This window comes from Nansenia antarctica, assembly GCF_963989245.1.
Source record: "Nansenia antarctica genome assembly, chromosome: 5".
In the NCBI taxonomy this organism is placed as follows: Eukaryota; Metazoa; Chordata; class Actinopteri; order Argentiniformes; family Microstomatidae; genus Nansenia; species Nansenia antarctica.
Window position 1 is genome coordinate 63,649,650 of NC_137690.1, and position 21,598 is coordinate 63,671,247.

General features: G+C 43.5%; 2 protein-coding genes across 2 annotated transcripts; both read left to right on the top strand.

The window, feature by feature from the left end:
* Nucleotides 1–6,352: 6,352 nt before the first annotated feature.
* mylz3 (myosin, light polypeptide 3, skeletal muscle) lies at nt 6,353–9,321 on the top strand (the record flags this gene model as incomplete). The annotated part of the gene is made up of 5 exons (XM_080533041.1): nt 6,353–6,383; nt 7,876–8,019; nt 8,387–8,557; nt 8,700–8,777; nt 9,293–9,321. 5 exons carry the CDS (start codon nt 6,353–6,355, stop codon nt 9,319–9,321), a joined length of 453 nt encoding a protein of 150 aa, XP_080389167.1.
* A 7,849-nt stretch (nt 9,322–17,170) lies between these two features.
* acadl (acyl-CoA dehydrogenase long chain) lies at nt 17,171–21,394 on the top strand. The gene is made up of 11 exons (XM_080532795.1): nt 17,171–17,310; nt 17,950–18,123; nt 18,257–18,394; nt 18,745–18,909; nt 19,194–19,260; nt 19,370–19,534; nt 19,691–19,792; nt 19,889–20,002; nt 20,122–20,249; nt 20,367–20,453; nt 20,721–21,394. The coding sequence occupies exons 1-11, from the start codon at nt 17,225–17,227 to the stop codon at nt 20,812–20,814; spliced, it is 1,320 nt and encodes a 439-aa protein (XP_080388921.1). The 5' UTR covers nt 17,171–17,224; the 3' UTR covers nt 20,815–21,394.
* The last annotated feature ends 204 nt before the right edge of the window (nt 21,395–21,598 follow it).

Genomic DNA, 21,598 nt, shown 5'->3' on the forward strand with positions numbered 1-21,598 from the left:
TACCTGATGTTGTAGTAACAGAATAAAACCACTGAGGGGAGCCATAGAGTTATTTTATTTACAACAGCAACATTGAGCAGTGACAGTGAATCGATAGATCACTTAACTGACCTTATCACAGGATAATGTTGACAGTTTCTATTTCCTAACCGTGGTCTCCCCTCTATTGACCTGACACAGGTTAGTCACAATAATGCACTGACAAAGTAAACTTCTTTCAATAGTCATGTCAACTGGATCCAGGTCAGTTGTGGGGGAGGACATTAGCTGAGTGAACATATTTACAGGGCGATAATTGGGCTTGTTGGAGAGCTGGATGACTAGTGAAACGATCTCTCCTGTCCTATCCCCTATGGTACATGCCATGGATCTCTATTCCTAATAAGGCTCATGTAAAAATCCCTGAGGGAGTAGGGACACAATGCCGCAGCTCTTTTTTAAGACTGCTCCTTTACGATGTGCGGATTTGGCTCACGCAGGGGGGGAGGGGGACGGATGTAGCGAGGGTGCGGACGGAGTGTCTCTGAGACCCCTTGAGGAGCTACTGCTGCTGTCCCCCTCTATGAGATCGTATGAGGAGAAACTAAACACCTCATGGCTGTGGGTTAAATATAGTTCTCATCTGTCCAGGGGCGAGGTCTCCCAAGCATGTCCTCTCTACTACACTATAGGCTACAGGAGAGGAGACAAACACATACCGTGTCCCTGAGATGGCCCTCAACACTCAGAATAGGTCGATCATTATTGTTGGGGTATGCTATTGTAGTTGGCCTTGACCCCTGGTAGGCTGGGTAATATCAACAGTTATGTCACCAATGACATGGACCTTGACCAGGCCTATGGTGCGACATTTCTACTACATTTCAACATTTTCATTCAGCCAACAAATTACTTCAAAAGTCAAATAGCAACCTGTTGTATTGATGACTTCAAATACAGCACCAAACCAAATGCTGAATTGTTGTGCAACATTAGAAAGCAGGGGTATTATTGTGTTGCTCTCAGATGTTCACACTATACAGTTAGGTCCATAAATATTTTGGACAGTGACACAATTTCCATAATTCTGGCTCTGTACGACCCCACAATGGATTTGAAATTACATTGAGATGTAATTGACGTGCAGACTTTCAGCTTTAATTCAAGGGGTTGAACCAAAATATTGTATGAAAAGTTTAGGAATTGCAACCATTTTCATACACAGTCGCCCATTTTCAGGGGCTCAAATGTAATTGGACAAATCAACATAAACATCAATAAAATGTAATTTTTTAATACTTTGTTGAGAATCCTTTGCAGGCAATGACTGCCTGATATCTGAAACCCATGGACGTCACCAAATGCTGCGTTTCCTCCTTTGGATTGCTATGCCAGGCCTTTACTGCAGCTGTCTTCTGTTGTTGTTCATTCGTGGGTCTGTCTTTAGTTTTGTCTTCAGCAAGTGAAATGCATGCTCGTTCGGGTTGAGATCAGGTGATTGACTTGGCCATTGCAGAATATTCCACTTCTTTGCCTTAAAAATCTCCTGGGTTGCTCCCGCAGTATGTTTTGGGTCATTGTCCATCTGTACTTTGAATCGCCGTCCAATCAACTATGCTGAATTTGGCTGAATCTGAGAAGACAGTATATCCCTAAACACTTCAGAATTCATCCGTCTGCTTCTGTCTTCTGTCACATCATCAATAAACATGAGTGACCCAGTGGCATTTGAAGCCATGCATGCCCATGTCATCACACTGCCTCCACCGTGTTTTACAGATGATGTGGTATGCTTCGGATCATGAGCCGTTCCAAGCCTTCTCCATACTTTTTTCTTCCCATCATTCTGGTACAGGTTGATCTTAGTTTCATCTGTCGAAAGAATGCTGTTCCAGAAATGGGCTGGCTTTTTTAGATGTTTTTCGGCAAAGTTTAATCTGGTGTTTCTATTCTTGAGACTTATGAATGGTGACATTTTTGTGGTGCCGAGCTCACCATTGCATTCTTTTTTTCTCAGAATGTACCAAACTATTGATTTGGCCTCTCCTAATGCTCCTGCTATCTCTCTGCTGGATTTTTTGGGTTGTTTTTGCCACCTAAGGATGGCGTTTCACTTGCATTGAGAGATCCTTTGACCGTATGTTGTGCGTTCACAGCAACAGTTTCCAAATGCAAATGTGACACTTTTGCCACTCAAATACCACTCAGACCTTTTACCTGCTTAACTGATGAAGACATAACAAAGGAATAGCCCAGATCTGTTCATGAAACAGCTGTTGATTCAATTGTCCAATTACTTTTGGACCCTTGAAAAAGAGGGGGCCACTTTATTAAAGAGCTGTAATTCCTAAACCCTTCCTCCAATTTGGTTGTGAATACCCTCATTTTAAATCTGAGAGTCTGCACTTTAAGCCCATATTCGTTATATATCACTGTAACTTGAATATGTTTTGGTAAACAGCTAAAATAACATAATAACAAAATTATGTCAGGATTATGCCGTCTTCCTCTCCCAGTCTGATTGTATAATTTGCTTGTGGTGTCACAAAAACAACTGGTTTCTATATTATGTGGGCAGTTACACGTCATTACACCCATCATGACCGCCACAAGTGCATGAGTGCTTGGTTTATGGCAGCATCAAAGCCCCATCTGCAAACTGTAGGCCTATAGTAGCTATTTATGCTCTATTTTCACCATTTGATTTTGTAAACTTCCAGTGGCTTTGTCTGTGATGTCACTGGCCAGTTCAACACCTTTACAGTTTTTCTCAATCGCTTACACACCAACATCAGAACTTGAGACACAATGACCAAAACCTGAATCTTGTGTATCTCACACCAATTCTTCACAAATACAAACACATTTCCTGCTTTTCACTCATTTTGCAGTTATAAACCACACAGTTATCAAAACACGAAACACTACATTTGGCACAATCTTCCTTGATAAAATCTCTTGTGTTCACATGGAAAACACTACCATTCAGAATGCTTAACTCAAACCACCAATCACACTCATATGGGCACCTATTGCTTTTGAACTAGTAATCATAGCTTTAGCAATACAATGTGAGCTCTCCTGTCTTGGAGAACAATGGATGCAAACTTTGTAGAGAAAGGTAAAGCAAGAGGTGTGAGAGTCAGAGGAGGAGGAGGACGAGCAAGAGGACAACCTACGACCTCGGAGAGCAATTGTCTCTGATGAGATTTGGGCCACTTTGGCTGACCACGTTGATGAAGTGGGTTTCAACCTTACAAAAAGGACGGCAACGGGGAATGTTGGAAACATTGTTGAGGTTGGGGAACATCATCGTGTGCACAGGCATAGATCACCAAGACGTCCTCCATCACCGTTCAACCCTTGGCCCCTACAATAATGCCCATCTCATAATTTTTCTGGACACACGACACAATATCCTCACCCCAGCCGAGCAGATGGATAACCCAGAGCAGCCCAGGTACGTTGTCATCTGGGACAACGTACGTTTCCACCGGGCTGCTCTGGTCCGCAACTGGTTCATCTACCACCCACGTTTTTCCGTTCTTCATCTGCCACCATATTCCCCATTTCTCAACCCCATTGAGGAGTTTTTTTCAGCTTGGCGTCGGAAGGTACATGAACGCAGCCCCCATGGGGTGCATATCCCTTCTACAAGAAATGGAGGACGCATGGTGATATAGCTGCTGAAGCAGTAGGCTGGTCTGCGTCGTGCCAGGCGATACTTTCCCTGCTGCTTGGACAGGGGGAGAATATTGCCTGTGATGTCGATGAGGTCCTATGGCCAGACAGAAACGAAAGGCAGGATGCAGCCTGATTCTCTTTTTCTTTACAGTATATGCGGGAGGCGTACTTTCCTTTTTTCTATTGTTTGTTCTGTATGAAGAACGTTTTACAAATCCAACTATTTGCTGAGATGTATACAATATTTCAGAATAAAAAATACATTATATTCTTATATTTGTGTGTTTTATATTTGAGTATGAAAACATAACAGTTTATAACAGGCTATGTATGTAGTGTAACACTGAAAATGCAAAAGGCCTACTGATAATGCTATCATGGTAATGTTTTCCACTGATCATAGTGTTTTCCATTGAGCGCATGAGTGTTTAATTGGTTCTTAGAAGTGTCTATTCATTTGATGGTGTGTGTGTGTGTGTGTGTGTGTGTGTGTGTGTGTGTGTGTGTGTGTGTGTGTGTGTGTGTGTGTGTGTGCGTGCGTGCGTGTGTGTGTGTGTGTGTGTGTGTGTGTGTGTGTGTGTGTGTGTGCGTGCGTGCGTGCGTGTGTGTGTGTTACGTGTGTGTGTGTAACGACACATTTTCATTTTAAGAAGACACAACACTATTTCGAATGCAGTGTTTGCTTTTGCAAGAGATTTGTTTAGGGTTTTGTGTGTGAGTTTTGGGGGATTTGTGTTAAGAGTTAAGAGAAGCCATGCTTTCAGAAAATGTATTAAAGCGATATAGAAAAAACTGTAATAATAGTCATTCACCTTTATTCACCGAACAGATGCACAATTGTATCGGGGTAATTGAATCCGTCTTTCCTTCTGCATTGGCCATTATTACACTGTATGGTGAAGTCATGCAGGATAGAATATAGAAAAACCCAAGTTGTCTATAATTTAATCAGATTTCGGGACGATCTGATCAGCACCACGCACCGCGGACAGCTCCAATTACGCTCCGATGAGTCTTATTAGAGTCGGTCACAGAGAGCACACACACACACACACACACACACACACACACACACACACACACACACACACACACACACACACCACCTCACACACACTTACACACCACCTCACACACACACACACACACACACACACACACACACACACACACACACACACACACACACACACAAGCGTGAACAGATGTGTCTGTGATGTGTATGAGTCACACAGCAGACACCTCACAGCGCGGAGGAAATGACAGATTGGCTGACTTTCTTGCCCATCTGTCATTGACGTGATCGTCACAGCACTTGTTCGCGCTTTCATGAACATCGACTCCAGACATAAATACGCTACTAGGCCTACAGAAGGCTACCTCACTGTGCCCGTTGACCGCAGACGAGGGAGAACAACATCAACTTGATTTGATTGATCGGTTGCTTTATTGTGTTATCATCGCCAAATGAATTCGTTTTCCTAGGATCTTACTAGTCATTCTCGAACACGATCTGTTACATATCGTCAATGCGAACCGGTATCTTTTAGACAGCGCAACATTGCTTTTTTACTCAGATATTTGTCACATGTTGCATGTGTCCTTGATGGGTTTCATTACGTCACTTACGGGACCACATTGTTTGTGTTTGAGTTTTGATCACTACCAGATATAACCATAAGAGGACCAGGTTTAAAAATATCACCTTGTAAACGAGAAGCTTCCCCGAGTTGTAGGCAGTAGGCTAGTCGATTGATGGGTTTTTATCAGTTCAGTGAGGCTCATATCCAGTACATTTCAGTTCCATATCAGATTTGAAATGTCAACGAATAACTTGTTTATGGGACATCAATGTAAGTGATTTAAAACGCTGACCAAAGACAAGGAGCATTGAAACAGTCCCTTAGCTGCCTAAAAATAACCCAGTCCCCTTCTAAAGGCCTACTCCCACTCCGAGAGGGGACCACAGCTCCCCTTCCCGTTTGCCCTAAGAAAGTTAAAGAACTTCCAGAACGTCATCTGATCCACCCTGTGACATCAGACCCAGCCATAAATAAGAGGGGCTTTGACCATGCTTCAGGACCACTCTCTCTTGGGACTCTCAGCTACTCTTCTCCTTCCCGCTCCTCCATCTCCTCTCTATAATGGTGTGTACTTTTGGACATTTGTGTGGGGCCATGTCGCTGAAGTTATTTTGAGATTCTTTATACCAATCCATCCGTTGTGACATTGATTTGGATCTAAAAGTGTGACACTGCTACAGAACTACAATGGCATCAATGTGATCGTTATAAAGAGAGGATATGAGGACTGGTCTTTTCCCTACTTTGTGGCGTACTAATGTCTTTGAAGAAACCAAGAAGGGGGTGTCAGATTGATTTATCCCATTGTGCTAAAGAATGAAAACATGGAATATATCCCTCATTCAATCTTCACATTTGTGCCATTCAGTGTATTCATTTATTTCCATCTTCACACTAGTGTAACTCATTACCTGGCATCTAATGCATTTGTGACTAAACAGACGCAAATGCATTTTTAGAATGTTTTTCTGTAGAGACCTTTTGCACCGTGTATATGATCGTGTGGTGTAAGTATGCTGTGTGGTGTTGGAGTGGTAAGAATTGGGACTGATGTGTTGTTGTTGTGCGTCTGACAGGCCGATGCCGCTGCACCCGCTGCACCTGCAATGTCCGAGTTCACAGCGGACCAGCTTGAAGGTAAGTAAAGCCCAGGCGTGATGCGTGTTTGGTGAGAAAAGTGGATCATTTGAGCCTTTCACAAGTGAAGTCAGGTTTTTTTTTTTACATTCCCTCTGTGTTGTTCAAAGTAGCACTCACAGGTGTAGACAAAGAGTTTGTAGCACCTGCACTCCTAATATGATCACTAATCGATAAGAGAGTGGAAAGACCTCACATAGAACCCAGTTTGGAGCCCTTGACACCACTAGAGCAGAATCCACACAGGGGGTGGTCAGCTGTTGGGAGCATTTGTGTCCTGTCTATTCTGAGCCCGGTGCCAGGTCTTGAATTGCACAGTGGTCCTTTAGAATAGTGTGAAATCTCTGGTTGGACGTTTAAGATGCAGAGCATGTGGCATCTCTACACAGCAAGAATGTAAACCCATGATCCTCTAGCCTTTTGTTCCTCGCTGAAAGACATGGCCCTTCATGAACGTCCTTCACAAAGTATTATGTCTACAGTTGTCCTGTGTAACTGGTGGCAGTCCAGTATTATATATGCCATATGTTTGTGCACATGTGGATAGTTAGTGTATTTATCCGTTTTTTTTGTACTGTATGAGAAGTATACGTATGGCAGCAATAACTGCAGTAGTACCTATTTGATTGAGTAGCCCTGGTGAGGCGCACAATGTATCAGGGCAGATCACGTGATTCCTCACCTTCTTGTATTCAGCTTTTTATCAGATAATTCACTGGCAGAAAACTCCCCTCTTCCTGCATAATGAGGAGCACTTGTAGCAGCTTAGATGCAGTCTGGAATGTAGTAGGCGCAGGCCATGCAGGGGGTGTCGGTTGCACTACTGTCAGCATTTTTATGTTTAACTCGAGCCAGGCGGAGACAGCCGTGCCCATATATGGCATGGGTTAGTTTCTCAGGGCGTATCAATTGCCTGCCGGTGCTCTAAATGCCACCCAAACGCTGGCGGAGGGGGACAGCTGCTGCTGTTCGGAAATCACATGAGAACATTAATCTGTCAGGAGATCACTCTCATTACGCTTTGTCATTTGCTTCCTGATGGGAGTCCATAGAAATAGCTATCCCTTGTCCTAACCCGCTCCCTATCTTTCTCTCGTCAGTGTATACACAACTGTTGCTTGTAATTAGCAGGGGGAAACGAGGGAAGCTTTTGGTCTTTGACCCTGCCGCTTAGGATAGGACACTTGCCGACATACCAGTGCTCTATTTCGATCTGTCCTCTGTATCCTCAGCATAACATTTGCACGTTTTGCCATTTTCTATTCTTGTCATATTTATGATAAATGAAAGACAATAATTGTGTTATATCCACAATCTCATGGATTTCTTTTGTAACCTTACATGAATTATATTAATATTCCCATTTATTTAACCATGTTGGTAACATTTTCTGGTCTAAATCGGCATGTGTCTGCTTTTTCTATACATTCTGTTATGTCTGTCTGCATTTTCTACCCATCTCACCAAAAACTCCTCTGTATCTCTCTTCCAGACTTCAAAGAGGCTTTCGGTCTCTTCGACAGAGTTGGTGACAGCCAGGTGGCCTTCAGCCAGGTGGCCGACATCATGCGCGCCCTGGGACAGAACCCCACCAACAAGTCGGTGAAGGCGATCCTGGGTGACCCATCTGCTGACGGTGAGACCCCCCATAAGCTATGAGTGGTTATGATGATGTGCCTGGTTGGAATTAGTCACACGTAAAGACACAGAACTCTCTTCCTATGTCATAAAAAACACCACAGCTGTTGAAAGAGACACGGTTATAGAATTGTGAATAGAAATTGTAGTAGACATAGTTACTACCCATAATGGGAGAGCCAATCATTTTTTTGTCCATACAGTCGATTCTGTGTGGATTATATTGCGTTACGACATGTGTTCGTCTGTCATTCTAGTGCGACCCGTGTCACCTGAACGACTGTCGGTATGGACGGAGTAACACCGACAATCTGTCAGAAAAAAAACTATGGTGTGTAATCTCGTTCTGCTCCCCATCTTTTCAGACATGGAGAACAAGAGGATCGGTTTCGACGCTTTCCTGCCCATGCTGAAGACAGTGGATGCCTGCCCCAAAGGTGCCTATGATGACTACGTTGAGGGTCTCCGCGTCTTTGACAAGGAGGGCAACGGCACAGTGATGGGCGCTGAGCTGCGTATCGTTCTGGGAACACTTGGTGAGTCAAAGGCCCAAATATAGACATAGCCAAGGACACTCCAGTAGGCCCTGTCTATGTTGAGCTGCTACTGAATGTGAAATGTGAGACTCAAGAAATGTGAAATGTGAGACTGAAATGTGACTCCTTGTGCCACTCTTAGGCGAGAAGATGACTGAGGCAGAGATTGAGGCCCTCATGACAGGACAGGAAGACGAGGATGGCAAAATCCACTACGAGGGTAAGTCTGTTCACTGAGCAGAAGGAATATCAATGATCATTTCACAGATTGTGTAAAACAGTACCATGATATGAGCATTGCTATAGTGTCATCATGTTTGGTAAGGCTATATACTCTCAATGTGGATATCCCACCGTCAATGCTATTATGGCTAACTATTTAAATGTGTAATGATTTAGATTAGTGTATAGGAGGGGAGACTGGGGACCTATGTAACAGGGGTCAATTGTAACACCTTGCTTTTCTTCAATCAATAAAAAGTGAAACTCACTCAGTACAGTTAGGTTTACTCCCTGCATGGAAATAGTCAGTGAAATATCTATTTTAAAGGTCTTACATTTCCCCCCCGCCTACTGTTACAATTGCCCCGGCCCCTGTGATCCCTGCATCCTCTTTAGAGACCTACAAATGTATGAATGGTAAACTGATGTTTAAAAAAACAAAAAAACATGCTGTGTAGACATAGAGCTCCCAGAACTGTGTACTAATACTTCCTCTTTGCTATTCTCCCCTAGCTTTCGTCAAGCACGTCATGTCTGTGTAAGACACCTCTTGTTGCTGAAGAAGCTGAAGTTTGTCTGCAGACCCCATGGTGTCAGGACATCCACACTGTTTCTAAGACCAACCTAGGAAAGAAAAGGACTATGGGATGTCAAAGCTTATCCATTCAGTTATTTTTCTTTTTTGTTCGTCACTTTTCACTCCCCCCTTTGGAAGCTACGTTTCCACTGCAGACCCTCTCCTGGCCCTCCCTCCCTCTGGGGTGTTTCTCTCCACATGAGATGGGGGAGCAGGGATGACCACTCATCAAGTGGGGGGTTGTTCCCTCTACCCCGCTCACCCAAGTCATGACATCACTGCCCCAGCAATGCCAAAGGTGCTGGACACGATCGTGGATTGGCCGCCAAACCTCCCTCCTTCCCTGAAAGTTGTATTTATTTTCACTCTGTGATTTCAGAATAAATGTTTCCAAAAGGACATCCCACCTGGCTTGATTCTTGGTCTTTCATTATGTATAGGACATAGTGTATAAAATGAGTCCATTGATCAATCATTACTTTTAGATACGACAGGCATAGAGTATTTGCATGAGCACACAGTGAAGATTGAAGCTATTTGATATACTGTAGCTATAGGATATAGCCTGTTGCCTGAAAGATGACACTTTGCTGAGACTTACTTCAGTTATAGCTACATGCTGTCATGGTAAGATCATGGGAGGACAGAGGACATTTAAAGATTTGAGATCAGCACATCTCTGGTGTCAACTCAAGTATCATATTTACATTGCCCTGTGTACTGTCAGTATATGGACAGTGAAGCACGTTTCTTCTTTTAGCTCTATACTCCAGAAGTTTAGATTTGAAATCAAACCGTTAATATGAGGTTACGATGCAGTCCGGTATTAAAAGTATTAGGCTATCCATGATTCAAATGAAAACAATTAGGATCTACATCTAATGAAAGTGACATATTATACAACATACTCTAACACATAGAAGTACTATAGTACATACAGTGAAATAATGATCCTATACTCCTCCAGTAGTAGTATACTGTATTATTATGACCTTAAATTGAAGACAGACTACATTAATCAGGATATATTCACCATCTCTCCCAGTCTGGTGAGTAGGGTCGTGACTCTCAGAGATTGGGACCCCATCAGAGTTTGGTTGAGGAGGAGGAGCTACAGGCGACGAGGACGTGTGGACACGTCAAAAATGTACGTCTGGACATGTCAAACATCTATGCTAGGACATGCTTTTCTAAGTCGTTTATTGCCTTGATGACCTTCCATAACAGCGTGGACCAGAAGGGGAGACACACCACGTACGCACAACATCATTATGCCACGACTGTCACTCATACTTCTTGGTCACCCACCTGTTTTCCCTGGTCTTCCCCCCCCACTTGGCCACCGTTAGGTCCCTGGCTTTTATTGTTTTATTGTAGGTCCCTGGCTTTTTTTGTTTTATTGTTGCTTTTAGTCCTTTTATATCCTTTATCTCTTCTTTTAATTTGATCATATCTTGTATTGTGTTGCATTTTATTTAATATTCTGCACTTTGCCTGTTCTACATCTGTGAAGCACTTAGGTTCAGCTGCTGCTGTATGTAAATGTGGTATATAAATAAAGTTGACTTGACTTGACTTCTTGACTTGACCTACCTATTGTAGGTAGCCTATGCATTTTCTAAATTGCAGTGCCTCTGCTTAAGTGTTTGGACAGTGAAGCATGTTTCTTCTTTTGGCTCTATACTTGAAATCAAACAATTAATGTTATTATAAAACCTTTATTTGTGCAGGGTGTCCCACTGAGACCAATGTCTCTTTTTCAGGAGAGCCCTGCTTACAATATGAATGACAAATGCCTCTAAACTCATTGGATGGTGCTTCATAACTAAGTAACAAGCTCACACACTATTACCCCCACATGTATGACTGAAGGACAACATTTACACAGGTTGCGAAACGCAAAACCTCCTATCTGCAAAATTCACTTTCTCATTTTCTTGCAGAATGCTATTTGTTAAGGATACGCATCACAGAATATGAATGAATGAATGAATGAATGAATGAATGAATGAATGAATGAATGAATGAATGGACTTTATTGTCATTGCTACAGTACAGGTACCAAACAACGACATTTAGGAGGGGTGGCTCCCCTGGTGTTAGGAAAGGAAAAAAAAAAAACTTTAAAAAAAAACACAAGAAGGGAAGGAGCTGGTTTACATAAATAAAGGCTATGTACACAATCCACTGTACTATACTGTACAGATAGACGACTAGGGTTGTCATATTGCACAATAGTATTGTTTCACGTTATTTAAAGTGTCACAGTTTGCAGGCTTGAAATGTACATGTTTGTGCCTCAGCACTACACCTGATTTTTTCAGTCCAGCAGCTGCCATACAATCCGTCCAGACTGTCCAGGGCCCAGAACTTAGGTCTTTGCTGTGTGAATACACTGTTTGGGGACTATGTTACTATAGTATGTGTTAATAGAAAATGTTTTGCAGTTGGAGGTTTTGCGTTTCGGCCATCGATGTCATTAAATGAGATAAACCATGTCAGTCACTGGTTGGGGGGGATGCAGAGAGGTATGATACCGTACCTGACCACCAGGAGGCACCATTGTACAACACGGCCGTGGAGTTCCAGTATGTTGTGTATTTCTTTACAAGGTTCCACGGACGGCTAATGTTCCTGTGGAAAACACTGTTTACTTTTGTTGTTATAACTTGTCAGTGAGTGTTCCCCATTGATAAAAGGTATTTTGATATTTATGGTTTAAGTCTCGCAAAAATAAACCTGTATACCAGTGTTTGTATTGTAGTGTGTGTGTGAGGCTCACTGTAGCAGCAGGGTCAAAATTACTCTACTGTCACCTAGTGGTGAGTACTGGTACGTGCTTTGTTTCACCTTAAATGCATGGACCCACAGAATGATGTCGTCGTAGTACCCTCTGGTGGCTTTAAGCTGTCAATGTAAGAGTATTTTCTATTCATATGGTGTCAATGAATTACACTGGTAATGTACATGATGAAATCCAACAGTGAAATAAGAAAAGACAAGGAATACAATAGACTGAATGCAAACACAAACACATTTACTGAATCATTTAGGTGGGCTTCCGGGTCTTCCTGGAGGTCTTCTTGACGGGGTTACAAGGCCCTTGTTGACAGCTGACTCCATCCTTCTGAAGAGGGCTGTTAGAGACACACGATAGGGAGAGACAAGAGTGAGTTGTGTTAACATTAACTTAACACAGAATTTATGTTTTACATCAAATGTACGTAGCTGATTCATGCAGTTGAACTCATATCAACCCTGTAGCAGAAGGATCGTCCTATCAGTGAACTTCCGGATGCAGCCTTTAACCTTGGGCTCCTGTCCTGCCTCTGGGGCCTGGCTGTCCTTCCTGGTGCTCTTCTTGGAGCACTGTGAAAGAAACAAGTATTAGAAAACAAAACATCATGGCAATGATAGGCCTGCCTGTAATACATGGAAGTGGTAAGATACTGTAACTACTAAAATACTGTGTATAAGAGGAGAGTGTGTATATAGACGACAGATAACATTGAACAGTTGTTTACAAAGAGAAGACAAACTCTGACTGGAATGTATAAAGTACAGTAATATTTGGTTCACCTTGAAGCCGGCCTTGAGCTGGCTGAGCATTGGGAGGAATCTGAGGAATCCTTTAAGCTCAGCCTGGGCCTTCTCAGCCTCACCCTCAGACGCACTCGGCAACACACACATCCTGACTGACCCTGATGTTAAAGAGTGACTAGGCTTCATGCAACTCTGGCACCCACCGGTTGATTGATTGATTGAAAACTTTATTAGAAGATTTGCAGAAGTAGGTACATGAAAGTACATATTACATACAAGGTCATCTAACAGGATAAAAACCCAAGAAAGCCACTGGCTTATTTCAATTGGGGTCCTTGATTCTAAATTCATCGTTACATGTAAGACCGAAAAGAAAAAAAAATAGTACTATCTACAAGATAATACAGACAAATAACTAGTACTATCTACAAGATAAACATACATCCGACATGGGAAGAACAATACAACAAAACATAAGGTATGTACAGCGGGTAGGACAGGTGGGGACATACACCACAGGTGGGGGCGGGGGACAAAACACAAAGTATGTACAGTGGGTAGTTCGGGCAGGGGGACAGACATATAATATGTACAATGGGTAGTTCGGGCGGGGGGACAAAACAACAAGTATGTACAGTTTTTGATTTAGAGGGTCCAGTTACGGATTGCAGCCTCCTGTAAATGTTTTTTGAGAGTGGTTTTGAAGGTGGGCAGTGTTTTGCACTCCTTTAAGATTATAGGAAGGGCGTTCCACATTTTTACTGCATAGTTTGCAAACGAGTTTAACCCCTTGTTTGTGGTGCAACGCGGTTGAACGTGGTTCGTGAAGCTTCCTCTGGTATTGTATGTGTGGACGTTCACTTTTTGGAAGTATGTTGACAGGTACTTGGGTGTCTTTGTGGTGTAGCGTATCTTGAAGACCAGGTCCAGTGCAAGCTGCTGCACTCTGTCAACTACTCGTAGCCAATCAAGGCTCAAAAAATGAGCAGCGGTTAGATGTGTCCTAGGGTTGAGGCCTAGCAGAAGCCTAACCAGTTTATTTTGGGCTGTCTGGAGTCTTGTTTTTTGGGCCTTTGTGGTTCTATAGTACCATGATGTTACGGCATAGTCGAAGTGACATTGAATGAGAGCTCCTGATAGGGTCCTCAGTGTGTTTTTACTGACAAGTGAGGATATCCTGTACAAGAATCTAGTTCTATGGTTAACTTTTTTGATTACTTTTGCTGCCATTTTATCTCCGGAAAGATTTGCCTCTAAGATGGAGCCCAGGTATGTAATATCCTCTTTTCTTGTGATAGTAATGTTACCCACTTTTATTTTGTAATTTACAGCCTTTCTGAGTTTAGATGGGGATCCGTATAGGATGGTTTCAGTTTTACCTAGGTGTATTGATAGTTTATTGTCAGCTAGCCAGATGCAGATTCTACTCAGTTCAGTGCTTAGCGCTTTTTCCACCTGCAATATGTCCCTGTCAGAGACCAGCAGAGCCGAGTCATCCGCGAACAGGAACAAATTGCAATCACATGCTGATGACATGTCATTCACATATATTAGGAACAGTAAAGGTCCCAATATGCTTCCTTGTGGAACGCCGCAGGTCACTGGGAGGGGGGGGGACAGTGTTCCGTTCACACTAACCACCTGTTCCCTCCCCTCTAAGTAGGATTGCATCCAGCTCACCGATGTTCTATCGAACCCAATTGCTTTCAGTTTATCTAACAATATGTGGTGATCTACTGTGTCGAAGGCCTTCTGTAGGTCCAGCATGACCATGCCGCAGTACTTGCCCGAGTCCACCTCATGGTTGATGTGGTCGTTCAAATAGAGAAGGCATGTGTCAGTGGAATGGGATGTTCTGAATCCTGATTGAAATTCATACATCAGATTTTTTTCGGTAAGGTACCTATCAACCTGTTCATAAAAATATTTTTTACATAAGTTTCGAGATGGAATTAAGAATAGAAACAGGTCGGTAGTTGCCTGGGTCTAATTTGCTTCCTTTTTTATACAGTGGGGTTACCCTTGCTATTTTAAAGTCAAGGGGGACGTGTCCCTGTTTGATGGAGAGGTTTATTATGTGGGTGATGATTGGGGTAATGGAGGCAGCTGAGTCTTTTAGAAATCTGGCTGGAATATTGTCATGGCCCGTGGCCTTTTCTGAGTGTAGAGCGCCCAGTTTTTTAAACACCTCATCGTTTGACACCATGGAGAGTTTAAAATCATCTTTGCGTACACCCAGTTTATTGTAGAACGCACGGATGTGCTCTACACCATAACGCCCTGAGTGGGGTGGTAGATTGTTAACTAATTTAGTGGCTATGGTTGTAAAGAAAGTGTTTAAGCACTTAGCCACATCCAGCTTGTCTGTAAAGAGAGAATCTCCAGATTTTATGCTGATGTTTGTAGACCTGGTTTTGAGTTTTTGACTGCAACCTAGTTGGCTATTAAGTAGCTTCCAAAGGTCACGTGGTTTGTTTAAGTTTTCTTCGATTTTGTTATCGAGGTATTTTTTCTTAGCAGATTTGGTCATGGTAATTACCTGATTGCATAGTTTGTTGCATTGTTTTTTAATTTTCTCAAAGTGGTTTTTGAGATCTTCGTTTAAGTGTTTCACTAATTTTGATTTGCATTTTTGAACTTCAGAGCATTTTAGGTCTCTGACTTTCATAGCATTTAGAATGTCCGAATTCATCCATGGTTCCGATCGGGCTTTAACCCTGGTGGTTCTCATGGGGGCTATACTGTCAATAATATTTAGGAATTTGGTTTTGAAACCTAGCCATGCCTCCTCAACCTGTGTGCTTTTTAGTTCATCTAACCAGTCTTGATTCTCCAGTTTATGGTTTAAGGCCTCACTAGAATAGGATTTAAGGTATCAAAGAGAATGTGGCGGGGGGGGGAACATGTGACAAGCTGACCATCGTCAATCATATCACCATCCCTGGCTCCTCGGATGACCCTGACTCCAGAGAGACTGAGACTGTCTCCATGACTTGGTGGACCATGGCCCTTGTGAACAGATCCACAGGTTCATGGTTACATGGTTGTAGATCTGTGAGCTGCTCTCCGAGGGCCACAGAGCTTCTGCGGCTGGAGGAGACACTGGAGGAGGAGGCTTTCTGATCCAAACCCCAGGATGTGGGAGGCAAAAGGAAAGAAACCAACAGGCGCTTCACCGACTCCTCGGCGAAGGCCTAGATGATCTTAGAGGGACACAGCCCCTTTGTAACCCTTTGATGGTGGAAGTGAACTATCTTGATTCTGACATCCTCGGACAACTGTGTGATGCAGCTCCGTTCAAGGGTTTTTGGAAGGGAACGAGAGAAGGGATACCGGTCTGTAGTTGTGGACAGAGGACGGGTCAAGGGTAGGTTTCTTGAGGAGAGGCTTGACTCTGGCTATTTTGAAGGCAGCCGGGACAGATTCTTACGAGTCGGAGGACGCTTTTTGACTAGGGGTGCCAAAATCTTTGCACCCCACTGTATATTAATTTACGTATAATAACCCTATACACAATTTAGAATAGGTACAGTTTTGCCCACTCAGATGGTAGTACCAATATCATGGACTATAATAGGCGCCCCCCTCCCCTCTCTGGAAGAGCTGTACAACACACGCTGTCTCAGGAAGGCCTCCAAGATCTCCAGGGACCCGACCCACCCTGGGCACGTACACTTTACCAGGCTGCCCTCGAAAAGGCGGTTCAGGACCCTGGCCGCTAAGACAAACAGACTGAAGAACAGCTTCTACCACAGGGCCGTCCAGGCCCTGAACACAGCAAAGACCTAAGTTCTGGGCCCTGGACAGTCTGGACGGATTCTATGGCAGCTGCTGGACTGAAAAAAATCAGGTGTAGTGCTGAGGCACAAACATGTACATTTCAAGCCTGCAAACTGTGACACTTTAAATAACGTGAAACAATACTATTGTGCAATATGACAACCCTAGTCGACTATCTGTACAGTATAGTACAGTGGATTGTGTACATAGCCTTTATTTATGTAAACCAGCTCCTTCCCTTCTTGTGATTTTTTAAAAAGTTTTTTTTTTCCCTTTCCTAACACCAGGGGAGCCACCCCTCCTAAATTTCGTTGTTTGGTACCTGTACTGTAGCAATGACAATAAAGTCCATTCATTCAATAGAGGGGGAAACACTATCTGACAAAGGACTACATACAGTTCCATACGCAGGAACAGCTTCCATCCTATAGATGGCAGCAACATTCAACGGCCAACTGCACTCTTTCTCTCAGCATAATGTGAAGAAGAGAGTCCGCTTCGAGATATTTTAGTCGTGTCGGAAGGTGTCAAGCAGTGCGAGGGAAATGTTTGTACAAAAGGCTGTTAAAACGTGTTTATCTGGAGTTAAAAATGTGTCTCGGGGTGGACAACTACTCTTCACAAATGGCAGGTGGGTGTCATAGATTTGAATGGGGATAGTGTGATTACCGTGTCTTAATGTCAAGAAGACAAGTGAATGAAAGTGTGTGGCATTGGAACTATTTCAGACTATAGACTGGATAGATCCATAGATTAGAGTCTATGGAAGCTTTACACTAATGTTCATCACACTACTTTTTAATGCTTGTCTCTGTTTTCCTTCTTTCTTATTGAGGCGGTAGGAAAGGATCGCATAACATTGTGTGTTGATGCACTGTGAAGCTTGGACTCTCTCTGTAACCTTTGGCACACTAACCAGAACTCCCCTACGCCCTATGTGTTTAGCCCATTGCAGCCATAACTTGTTAATACGTTGAGAGTCCCCTTCGTAAACCTGATTATACTGTGTCATTATACGTGTTGATTTTTCCTTCATCTTCTTCTATAATAAGGCTGCACTGCACTGCACCTGCCCATGATCCCCTATCCAGTTGAAGAATTAAGTCACAGCTTATTTGTTTATAGCAAGGATATATGCATGAGATTTAGTATCCTTTGACAAATATTATTTGGCTGTACATACTGTGGATTTAAGAGTTTTTGAGGATTTAGACAATCACGCTGAATGGTTTATCTATAGGCCTTATGCGTATGTGCCTCTATCTCCCAGAATGCAGCACACCCAGCCTGATGGCGAAGCTGCCTTGCCCTTTCGCCCGGAGACATCCAGTGCCAAGTCTCTGATGGACATCGGCACACGCAGGATCTTCACTGAGGACCATGACCTCTTCAGACAGAGTGTCCGACGCTTCTTCCAAGAGGAGGTGGTGCCCAACCATAAGGAGTATGTATTCTCTGAGCCAATCCCTGTGCCTACTATTGACCTCTGGTGCTTCCTTCGTGTTTGCACGAACGATTGTCTCGTCCGTTGGACAACAAGGACTACAATGCTCTCTTTTGTCTCTCCAAAATCACAGATGGGAGAAGGCAGGTCAGGTGAGCAGAGAGCTCTGGTTGAAAGCTGGGGAGCAGGGCCTGCTGGGAGTACTCACCCCAGAGGAGCACGGAGGGATTGGAGGAGACCTGCTATCTGCAGCCGTGGTGTGGGAGGAGCAGTGAGTACAGTCCCCACTCCGGGACCCAGGATATTCTCCAAGCCAACATTCTATTTGCATCACATCTGTTTTTGTCTTGATCAAAAACACCTTTGCCCTATGAAGTTGCTGATGTTATAATCATGTGTACAGTGAACTATGAACGTGTATGATGAACTATGAACGTTAAGCAGTGCAAGTGTGGAATTCGATCCAAAATGTCAAGGAAAACAGTCTTCCTGGCTTTAGCTTCATGGTGTTCCTACTAGGAACAGTCAGAGCAGATAGAAATAGCTTTTTTGTGCAACCGCCTAACTCAGACAGTACCCGACCCTCCTCACCCAATTCTCCACTGTGCCTCTCTGTTGCAGGATGTATTCCAACTGTTCAGGCCCAGGCTTCGCCCTGCATTCTGAGATTGTCATGCCCTACATCAGTAACTACGGCTCCAAAGCCCAAATTGACAAGTTCATACCCCAGTTGACTGCTGGGAAATCCATTGGGGCTATCGCCATGACAGAGCCTGGGGCTGGCAGGTGAGGCCCTTAATGGCTAACACACACATTTACTGCTTGAGAATTTTTACTTGATGCTAAAGTTCCAGGTAGATTGTTTTAAGACCTACAGTCGTTATTAATGTGCCTCCTTTGACTTAAATGTATGTGTGGTCAGAGCGCCTGGGTGGCATAGCTCATAATCACAGGGTCCCAGGTTTCGATTCTGACCATCGACCTGTCATCCCTCCCCCCTCTCTCTCTCTTTCTCTCTCATCCTTCTTGTCAATCTCTACTGCTGTCTCTATCTCCTCTTTCCATCTTAGCGATCTCCAAGGTGTGAGGACGTACGCGAAGCAGGATGGCAGTGACTGGATCCTCAACGGTAACAAGGTACGTTCAGGTGCGATGCAATTTAACCACAGGTAGGTTTCCTTTTTTTGGGCGGGGGGGGGGATAGGCCCAGTTTGACCATGCTCATCTGTCACCTGTCACTCTCTAGGTGTTCATCACCAACGGCTGGATGAACGACGTGGTGATCGTGGTGACCGTGACGAACCGGGAGGCACGTACCGCGGCCCATGGGATCAGCCTCTTCCTGGTGGAGGATGGTATGAAGGGCTACCACAAGGGCCGCAAGCTGGAGAAGATCGGCCTGAAAGCACAGGTGCAAAGACAGCAGCCATAGCATGCCTCTAGAGGTGTTACTAGATGTAAACATTAACTTCTAATTGACGTCCATTCACACTAGATATTGTGTTAGTTGACATGAGGGTGACGACACAGAATATGACATCCTCTCCCCTCTGTCCCTTTTCCGTAGGACACTGCAGAGCTGTTCTTTGAGGACGTTCGACTCCCCGCTGACGCTCTCCTGGGACAAGTCAACAAGGGCTTCTACTACCTGATGAACGAGCTACCACAGGTATGAACATTCTGCAGTCCAACATCAGCACCTCTGAGATTAATATGAATGTCTCTATTTCTTTTCATACTCTCTGCTTTACCCTCGTCCTTTCAGGAGCGCCTGCTTATCGCTGACATGGCCATGGCTAGCTGTGAGTTCATGTTTGAAGAGACCAGGAACTATGTGACGCAGAGGAAGGCTTTCGGCAAGACCATCTCTCATCTGCAGGTCTGACTACCAACTTACTCTTTTGAACAGTGTCCAGTGCTTTTAGGGGGGTAGTACAGTATGTTTATTTGACTGGAGTGGTCCACTTACCTCATCTCTCTTATGGCCACCGTATACAGACAGTGCAGCACAAGCTGGCGGAGCTGAAGACTGAGATCTGTGTGGGCCGAGCCTTTGTCGACAGCTGCCTCGAGCTCCATTCAGGGAAACGTCTGGACTCCTCTACCGCCTCCATGGCCAAGTACTGGTGAGCACACACCAGCAATACAGTTCTCCAATACTTTGAATATTCTTTACTTTGAATATTTATTCTTGGCCAATGCTGACCGATCGGTATCCGCTGTTACTTCCTTGTTATCCCCAGGGCGTCAGACCTCCAGAACAAGGTGGCCACTGAGTGTCTGCAGCTCCATGGAGGGTGGGGCTACATGTGGGAGTACCCCATCGCCAAGTGAGTGACAGACACACAAGTAGAAATTAACATTGCCGTGGCTTATTTTAAATATTGTGTTTTTTGAGGAACTAACATTCTTCAGATATTCAACGTCTACTTGGCATGTGAAAAACTAAAATGGTGGTAGGTGCTAGGCAGACCTATAACTCTATGCACTAATTAACTAACACTAATTATTATGACTGGTCCTCCACTGTGCAACCACTCATCATCGTACATATTAAGCTGTGGGTGCTGATCTTAGTCTCTCTCTCTCTCTCTCAGGGCATTTGTAGACTCCCGTATTCAACCCATCTATGGCGGCACCAATGAGATCATGAAGGAGCTCATCGCTCGCGACATTGTCAGCAAGAAGTGAGACCACTATGCAAGAAGTCCCATTTTCATCGTTGAGTGGGGCTAAGGAGTGGCCCTTAAACCAATACCAACGTTTGTTGTCGGTGCCTTTTAAAAGTGCTTTTCTTATTCCTTTGCTATATTTCATAGTGTTCTAGGCTTATTTCTTCCTGCCTTTGGCCTCTACAAACAGAATGCACATGCACATAATGAAATTGTATATTTTTGTAATACCTTCTATTAGCCAGTTATTAGTTAAGAGTTAACATAACTCTTGAAGGTGCTCTCTGATAACATCCATCCTTTTGAATGCACTTTGAGAAGCAATGCATTAGGACTTATGAACTTATGATTTGTTAGAATTAACAATGTTGTATGCCATTTTGAGGCATTTGTTTTATTTAAACACACCCGTAATAAGTTGTTATAGATAATAATGTACAGTATGTCCTGCCTATTGAAACGTAATCTAGCAATACATGTTCTAAGATCCTTCCAAGTGTTTTTTGTGGTTATCTTTTTGTTCTGTTGTACTTGTACTCTTATTGAGTTCAAACTTCCATTGCAAAAAGATATGTGACATTAAATCTATGAGCCCTGTGTTTTGTCTTACAGTTTTGATATTCAGGTACAGTATGTGCTCACATTTCAAAACTCTTAAAACTAAACTCAAAATTGTTAATGAAAAATACACTTTTTCAAAACTACAACACACTCTTCAGTTGACTGAATACACCACACAGACGATGCACTAAAAGCACTTTTTCATCTCAGTAAATCACTGTTTCAGACTTAAATACACGTAT